Source organism: Rutidosis leptorrhynchoides, chromosome 3, assembly GCF_046630445.1.
Source record: "Rutidosis leptorrhynchoides isolate AG116_Rl617_1_P2 chromosome 3, CSIRO_AGI_Rlap_v1, whole genome shotgun sequence".
Classification (NCBI taxonomy): domain Eukaryota; kingdom Viridiplantae; phylum Streptophyta; class Magnoliopsida; order Asterales; family Asteraceae; genus Rutidosis; species Rutidosis leptorrhynchoides.
Genome location: NC_092335.1, coordinates 194,344,528 through 194,353,892, shown reverse-complemented (window position 1 = coordinate 194,353,892; position 9,365 = coordinate 194,344,528). Strand labels below are relative to the sequence as shown.

Below are 9,365 nucleotides of genomic sequence, written 5' to 3'. Positions count from 1 at the left end.
GAACGTACACCGTCAAAACAAAATCCTAGGATCGATCCATACGCCTCCTATCAAAATATAATAATTAAGAGCTCATACCAACTACCGGGTAATCAAAAGGAGACGCCGTAGATATAAACAAATACACCGCTACGGTCGATGCCACATTATCGGTGTCACAATAATGCGCCCACGGGACCTCCGTGGATAGGTTACTCTTAGACATATTTTAAGAAACCGTTTAACCGTCTTATTAATTATAAATGTTCAAATACTTTTAAAGTGGCTAACGGACTTTAAAATATGTTTTAAAAAGAATTAACGAGTTGACTTAAATATTTTACGCTTGACCAAACACTTAAATGTATATAACATTGTATGTCGTATTATTTTAAAATCACGTGTCAACCCAACCATTCGGTCTAACTTTTGAAACGAGTCATGTTACATAATACTTTAGCCCTTTACATATTAACAACTTACACGGGACTAAACGGGACATGTAAAGCCACGTGAAATGAGGGACACTCGATACGAATCACCGTACTACTCGTCACATACACACACGTTCTTTACCGGGACGTTTCCCACCTTTTTGGGGCTGTTTTCGGGCTGTACGGGGCTGTTTATGGAGCTGAATTCGTGACAGTTTCCAGACAGCACATTCGCGACAGTTTCAGGGTGTTTAGCGACACTTTCAGGCTATTTAGCGACACTTTCAGTGCTTTTCGCGACAGTTTCTGAGCTGACTTTTGGGCTGAATTCTGGACTGTTTTGGTTGAGGTTTTAAGACACGGTTTTGACACAATTTCCAAATACCAAAAGTATTATGATTCCTCAAACAACAAACATCCAAAATCGTTAGTACATCATACATGAGGAAACTATAATACATTTCAAAGACAAATAAACACACATTTTGAACAAGCATGTCATACCATAATATTTACACAATTCGAAACAAAGTTTTGAGAGGAAAGATTTACCGAAGCGATCCTAGAACCACCTAGAATATCCGTACCTTAATTGAATGACGAGATTCCAAGGACAACAAAATACCACCAAAGGAGACGATCACCGAGCCAAATCTAATGAATACACACGTATGAGTACAAAACGCATTCAAATAGGGAGTATGTAATATCCTTTATTTAATTAGTGTTACCATATAATTCCTAAGTGTTTATCTCTATCTAAATGGTTTCATGAGTTTTATACTACCGGTTTAGTTTATATTACCATATTACTATGACATTTATTTTCCAAATTATTATTTAGTAGATTAATTATACTAGTGACATATGCCATTTAATTTTATTCAACCTACTGTACGACTTCCATGGCTAAACGTAAATACCCATTAGTTATAATTTTGTAAGTACCCATATTATTATTTTACAAAGCATATAATACTACATAAAATTTGACTACAATTTGATAGTGGTCAGTACCATTAAATTTGTATATTTTAATTCAATCATGCTAAAATTTTGATACTCCATTACTAGATATAACTACCATTTGTTTAAGATTTATATTCACAAAAGGTGCCAATTTTATACTCACAATCTTAACATCTCATCCCTATAATAATTCATGTGATATGTGGTAAATTTAAACTAGCAAGTTAAAAAAAACAATCAACAAATTATACATCAATAACAAAGATGTTGATTAGTAGTTACCTCTAAAATGTGTTTGTGTGTTAGGACCAAAGCTAGACCCGCAAATATTTTGTGTTCTTCTTTGAATCTCTATATTCTTTTCTTCTTAAAATTATGGTAAATTGTGGTGTAGTATGAACATCAAGTTGGAGAAGAAATGGTGAAATAAAGTCCAACGAATGATACTTATGATGATGTTTATGAGATATAACCTCATGAGACTCTCCTCATTCCATTTAATAATTATTAGTCCAAACAAATTCCATCAGTAGGTTGATATTCCTTATTTAATATTGCATTTAGCTTGAATTTTAGTACAAAAAAATTGACTAGCAATTGTTAATCCTAATTAACTTAATTCTAACATGATACAATTTAAGTTTGTATACATTAAAGTTCACGGCTCACGTTCTTAGCATTAGAAGTTATAAAATTTTACTAGTTAACTAATCTACCACTAATTACTTATGTTTTAAATCTTATAATATTTTATTTATTTTAATTTGTAAGAATGATTAAATACAAATTATAAGTTTTAAATTGTTTTAGTTTTATAGGATATTACAACTCCACCTACTTAAAAAAAATTTCGTCCTCGAAATTGAAAGAAGTTATAGAATAGAAACGCACCAATTAGCAAACAAATGAGGGTGCTCGGCCCGCATGGTTTCCTCGAGTTCCCAAGTGGCCTCGCTAGCAGAATGATTTTTCCATTGAACTTTAACGAAAGGGGTGGAGCTTTTACGAGTTACTCTCTCCTCGCGTTCTATAATAGCTTCGGGCTCCTCAACATAAGAAAGATCAGCTCGAATTTCAGAAAAAGGATATTGCACCACGTGCAATGGATGATAGTTGTAACCCCGCAACTGAGATACGTGAAATACGTTATGAACATGAGATAACTGTGGCGGTAATGCTAAACGATAAGATACTTCACCAACTCGATCTAATATCTCAAACGGTCCAATATATCGAGGACTGAGCTTTCCTTTCAAACCAAAATGTCGTACACCCTTCCAAGGTGACACCTTTAAAAACACCTTATCACCCACAACAAACTCTAATGAACGTCGGTGTTTATCGGCATACACTTTCTGTCTCGATTGGGCTTCCTTCAGCCGATTCGTAGCTATAGCGACCTTTTCATTAGTCACTCTAACCAACTCAGGTCCTTCAATCAATTTTTCACCCGCTTCATTCCAGCAAACTGGCGCTCTACACTTTCGACCATAGAGCATCTCAAATGGCACCATACGGATACTAGCCTGCCAACTATTATTATAGGCAAACTCCACCAAACATAAGTACTCATCCCAATTTCCCTTCCAATCTAGGGCACAAGCTCGAAGCATATCTTCCAAGATCTGTATCGTACGCTCAGACTGTCCATCAGTTTGTGGATGAAAAGCAGTACTAAGCTTCAATCACGTACCCCAAGCTTTGTGTAACCCCTTCCAAAATCTAGATGTAAACCGAGGATCACGATCGGATACGATGGAAGAAGGAACCCCGTGTAATCTCACAATTTCTTGCTGAAAAAGCTCGGATAGCTTACTTACCGAATAATCCATACGAATAGGCAAGAAATGAGCCGATTTGGTTAATCTATCAATCACCACCCAAATAGCATCATGCCTTTTCACAGTCTTCGGTAAACCACATACGAAATCCATTGAGATATCATCCCACTTCCACACGGGAATGTCCAACGGCTGCAACAAACCACTAGCACGTTGGTGCTCGATCTTTACTTGTTGACAAGTAAGGCACTTCCCAACATATCTAGCAACGTCTTTCTTCATACCACTCCACCAAAAGTGCTGCTTTAAATCCTGATACATTTTGGTCGAACCAGGATGTATAGAAAAAGGTGAGCTGTGAGCCTCAGACAACAGAGCCTCACGAATAGCATCATCATTAGGAACACATAATCGATTCCCACACCAAATAACCCCATCATCATCTTCTCTGAACTCTTTCACTTTACCCTCTTCCAAATTTTGAAACACTGTCCACAAATCACCATCATCCAATTGAGCCTCTTTTATTCTAGTAATTAAATCAGACTCGAATTTTAGATTTGCCAACATCCCCGATGCTCCTCTTTTACTCAATCCCATATCAAGTCTTTCGAATTCTCGAATGTGAGTAACCAAACATGAGATACTACCAAATGACTTTCTACTCAATGCGTCGGCTACCACATTCGCTTTTCCAGGATGGTATTGAATGTTTGCATCATAATCCTTCAATAACTCGAGCCACCTTCGTTGTCTCATATTTATCTCTTTTTGCGTGAATATGTATTTGAGACTCTTGTGATCGGTGAAAATATCACAAATTTCTCCGTAAAGATAATGCCTCCATATTTTCAACGCAAAGATCACAGCAGCTAACTCCAAATCATGAGTAGGGTAATTAACCTCATAGGGTTTCAACTGCCTCGAGGCATAAGCAATTACCTTACCATGCTGCATCAAAACGCAACCCAAACCATGCTTAGAAGCATCACTATAGATTTGAAAACCCCCACTCCCTGATGGCAATGCAAGAATAGGAGCTGATACAAGTCTTTTCTTTAACTCATCGAAACTCTTTTGTCGTTCCTCGGTCCACACAAATTTTTCCCCTTTCCTCAATAACTTGGTAAGCGGCAAAGCAATCGTCGAAAAACCTTCAACAAATCGTCGATAATAGCCAGCTAAACCAAGAAAACTTTGAACCTCAACAACAGAAGTAGGTCTTGACCAATTTATAATAGCCTCAATTTTCGTTGGATCCATCATTATACCCTCAGCCGATACAACATGACCCAGAAAGGCAACTCTTTGCAACCAGAATTCACATTTAGAGAACTTCGCAAACAATTTCTTACTTCGGAGGGTTTCAAGTACAACACGAAGATGATTCTCATGTTCTTCTTTACTCTTTGAGAATACCAAGATATCATCAATGAATACGATCACAAACTTATCCAAATACTCATGGAACAAACGGTTCATTAGATCCATGAAAACCGCAGGAGCATTAGTTAATCCAAACGGCATCACTAAAAACTCATAGTGCCCATAACGAGTGCGGAAAGCAGTCTTAGAGATATCTTCTTCTTTAACACGGAGCTGATGATACCCAGACCTAAGATCGATTTTAGAAAAATACTTCGAACCTTGAAGTTGATCAAACAAATCATCAATACGTGGAAGCGGATAACGGTTTCGAATAGTAATACGATTTAACTCGCGATAATCAATGCAAAGTCTCATGCTACCATCCTTCTTCTTAAAAAATAAAACCGGCGCACCCCAAGGTGACACACTTGGCCGAATAAAACCACAATCTATCAACTCTTGCAATTGCTCCTTGAGTTCTTGCAACTCGAGTGGTGCCATACGATAAGGAGCTTTTGATATCGGTTGGGAACCCGGAATCAAATCAATCGAAAATTCAACTTCACGGACTGGAGGCAAACCCTGCAATTCATCAGGAAATACATCGGGAAACTCTCGAACAACATCAATATTTTCAAGCGAAGGAATCTCAATAGACAAATTCTGAATCGAAGCTAAATAACCAACACAACCATGTGAAATGAGCTTTTGCACCTTAAGCGCTGAGATAACTTTAATAGATTTTACAGGAAGATCACCATTAAAGACACAATCGGGTATAGAATGATTTCCAAACAAAATCCTCTTCGAATAACAATCGATAGTCGCGTGATGGCGAGATAACCAATCCATGCCAAGAATAATGTCAAAGTCATGCATGGTCATAGGAAAGAGATTTGCGGGAAACATGCAGTCATTGAATTCCAAACGACAATTTTGAAACACACGATCTATAATTTCAATACTACCCATTGGGGTGGAGATCGTAAATGGAGTAGACAACCAAGTTGGAGGCACTTTCAAATATTTCGAGCTCTTAACAGACACAATCGAGGCGTAGAGCCAGAATCAAATAGAACGAAGAGGGCACGATGGTGTACGAATACATGACCAGTAATAGTACCTAATAATATTAAGAATGAATGAACAAATAACTCAAAGGAAATATTTTAAAAATGAATAGGGATCGAAATATACCTGTAGCGTCAGCAGCCTGAGTAGCAGTCATGGTAAAGACGCGTCCACCAGGAGCTGGCGGAGGAACCTTCGGAACAAACCCAGGTCTAGGATTCTTGCAATCCTTAGCTAAGTGACCAACCTCTCCACAAGCAAAACATGAACCCGCACTACGATAACAAACTCTTCCCGGATGATTCTTTCCACAAGTCCCACACGGTGCATTGGCATTAACACCACCATTTCCGTTACCCCTTTGTTGCCCTTGGGGGCGGTACACTTGTAATTGACCACGGTTATTATTATTGGGCCCGTTGTCAATCCTTTGCTGATTTCCTCTATTATTCCAATTATTACTACGATACCCTTGGTTCCCAGATTGTTGACCCTGTTTGGTAGTCGGTGCAGGCACAGATCGTAGTGGTTGTGCAATCTTAACCCTCTTGTTTTTACCATCCTCATTTTTAGTAGCCAAATACTCAGCTCGCTCCATCTCCAAATTCCGAGCATAATCGGCTGCCTCAGCGACATCAAAACATTTCAGATTAATCATTTTAGAGCGGTAACGCCCATGAACAGCCCATTTGTACTTACGGGCTTGGTCCTCAGAAGACCCAGCAGCAGCACCAATCAAACCCACAAGCCTCAAAAACCTCTTAGTGAAATCATTAATAGACTCATCATTCCCTTGCTTAATATTCGCATACTCCCGAATCACAGCTTCTTTCTCCGCCTCAGAAAAGTACTGACGGAATAACAACTCTTTGAAATCAACCCAATCTAATGAATCCTCAAAATCGATACCCCCTTTCGCTTGTCTCAAAGCGATCCACCAGCGCTGAGCATCCCCCTCTAGTTTATAAACAGCTAATGGCACCCAAAACCTCTCTTCACAACCAAGCACTCGGTATATCTTCTCAATGTGAGTGATCCAATTCTCAGCTTCCACGGGGGTACTAGCAGTGCTGAATGACAAAGGACATTGTTTTTGAAACCGTCCTAACCAAACATGAATAGCATCCCCCGTTACAGCTTTCTTCTCCACATACTCATCCTCGTCTTCATGCTTAAAAGTCTCGCCACCTTGATTACGCATAGCATCAATAGCTTGAGCTATAATGTTGGGTAACAAATTCGTGATAGTTTGGTTAATCTTGTTATCTACCTCCTCCTCGGACATTCCCTTTTTTTTCGGTGCCATCTATGAACGAGATGAGGATATAACGATTACGATTAGTACGAAGAATAAAAGAGAATATTCAAAGTGGAATTAGAATAATATAGCGGAAGGAAAATCCTAACCCAAAAGTCTACCCAAATCTCACAGGCCATAACTTAGGACTAAGTTTCTACAGGAGGGAACCTAAGCTCTGATACCATCTGTAAAGACCCTAATCTTACGAATGCCAATACATATAAATAAAGGTAACTTAAAAGATAAATGAGCGTTATTCTTATTCGAATTCAAACCATAGTTCACACCAAAGTTGACAAACTTATTCAAAAGTACTACTAAACCAAAATAAGCTACTAAATCTTGAAGGAAATCTCTAAGGCAAGGTGCTAAGTTCACTCCACTCTACACTCTTCCCTCGTTCCCGACGCCCTCTTGATTACCTGTCGTATAAGAAGGAAAACAAAGAATACGACTGAGCCAAAGCCCAGTGAACGGATATAATGAATAACAGAGTATAGTATGACATGCAAAATTTAATTTCAAAACAAACTTATTTTCAAAATAACTTAGTTGCAAAACAAAGTGCGAATATGTATAGATCCACAATACCATATGTCATGATGCAAATTTCATAAAATAATGCACTAAGAGTCAAAACAAATATGTACAAAGTATCAAAATGAAATCATAGGGTAGCTACTCCACTAATCATCCATATCGGTGACATTTCGTATGACACTACGATGAACGTACACCGTCAAAACAAAATCCTAGGATCGATCCATACGCCTCCTATCAAAATATAATAATTAAGAGCTCATACCAACTACCGGGTAATCAAAAGGAGACGCCGTAGATATAAACAAATACACCGCTACGGTCGATGCCACATTATCGGTGTCACAATAATGCGCCCACGGGACCTCCATGGATAGGTTACTCTTAGGCATATTTTAAGAAACCGTTTAACCGTCTTATTAATTATAAATGTTCAAATACTTTTAAAGTGGCTAACGGACTTTAAAATATGTTTTAAAAAGAATTAACGAGTTGACTTAAATATTTTACGCTTGACCAAACACTTAAATGTATATAACATTGTATGTCGTATTATTTTAAAATCACGTGTCAACCCAACCATTCGGTCTAACTTTTGAAACGAGTCATGTTACATAATACTTTAGCCCTTTACATATTAACAACTTACACGGGACTAAACGGGACATGTAAAGCCACGTGAAATGAGGGACACTCGATACGAATCACCGTACCACTCGTCACATACACACACGTTCTTTACCGGGACGTTTCCCACCTTTTTGGGGCTGTTTTCGGGCTGTACGGGGCTGTTTATGGAGCTGAATTCGTGACAGTTTCCAGACAGCACATTCGCGACAGTTTCAGGGTGTTTAGCGACACTTTCAGGCTATTTAGCGACACTTTCAGTGCTTTTCGCGACAGTTTCTGAGCTGACTTTTGGGCTGAATTCTGGACTGTTTTGGTTGAGGTTTTAAGACACGGTTTTGACACAATTTCCAAATACCAAAAGTATTATGATTCCTCAAACAACAAACATCCAAAATCGTTAGTACATCATACATGAGGAAACTATAATACATTTCAAAGACAAATAAACACACATTTTGAACAAGCATGTCATACCATAATATTTACACAATTCGAAACAAAGTTTTGAGGGGAAAGATTTACCGAAGCGATCCTAGAACCACCTAGAATATCCGTACCTTAATTGAATGACGAGATTCCAAGGACAACAAAATACCACCAAAGGAGACGATCACCGAGCCAAATCTAATGAATACACACGTATGAGTACAAAACGCATTCAAATAGGGAGTATGTAATATCCTTTATTTAATTAGTGTTACCATATAATTCCTAAGTGTTTATCTCTATCTAAATGGTTTCATGAGTTTTATACTACCGGTTTAGTTTATATTACCATATTACTATGACATTTATTTTCCAAATTATTATTTAGTAGATTAATTATACTAGTGACATATGCCATTTAATTTTATTCAACCTACTGTACGACTTCCATGGCTAAACGTAAATACCCATTAGTTATAATTTTGTAAGTACCCATATTATTATTTTACAAAGCATATAATACTACATAAAATTTGACTACAATTTGATAGTGGTCAGTACCATTAAATTTGTATATTTTAATTCAATCATGCTAAAATTTTGATACTCCATTACTAGATATAACTACCATTTGTTTAAGATTTATATTCACAAAAGGTGCCAATTTTATACTCACAATCTTAACATCTCATCCCTATAATAATTCATGTGATATGTGGTAAATTTAAACTAGCAAGTTAAAAAAAACAATCAACAAATTATACATCAATAACAAAGATGTTGATTAGTAGTTACCTCTAAAATGTGTTTGTGTGTTAGGACCAAAGCTAGACCCGCAAATATTTTGTGTTCTTCTTTGAATCTCTA

The 9,365-nt window shown here is 37.4% G+C and overlaps 1 protein-coding gene across 1 annotated transcript; it reads right to left on the bottom strand.

Moving 5' to 3' along the window:
* Positions 1–2,254: 2,254 nt before the first annotated feature.
* LOC139900729 (uncharacterized) lies at positions 2,255–6,908 on the bottom strand. Its single transcript, XM_071883488.1, has 4 exons — positions 5,729–6,908; positions 4,937–5,481; positions 3,203–4,570; positions 2,255–3,061 (listed from the first exon to the last, which is right to left on the bottom strand). Exons 1-4 carry the CDS (start codon positions 6,906–6,908, stop codon positions 2,255–2,257), a joined length of 3,900 nt encoding a protein of 1,299 aa, XP_071739589.1.
* Between the last annotated feature and the right edge of the window lie 2,457 nt (positions 6,909–9,365).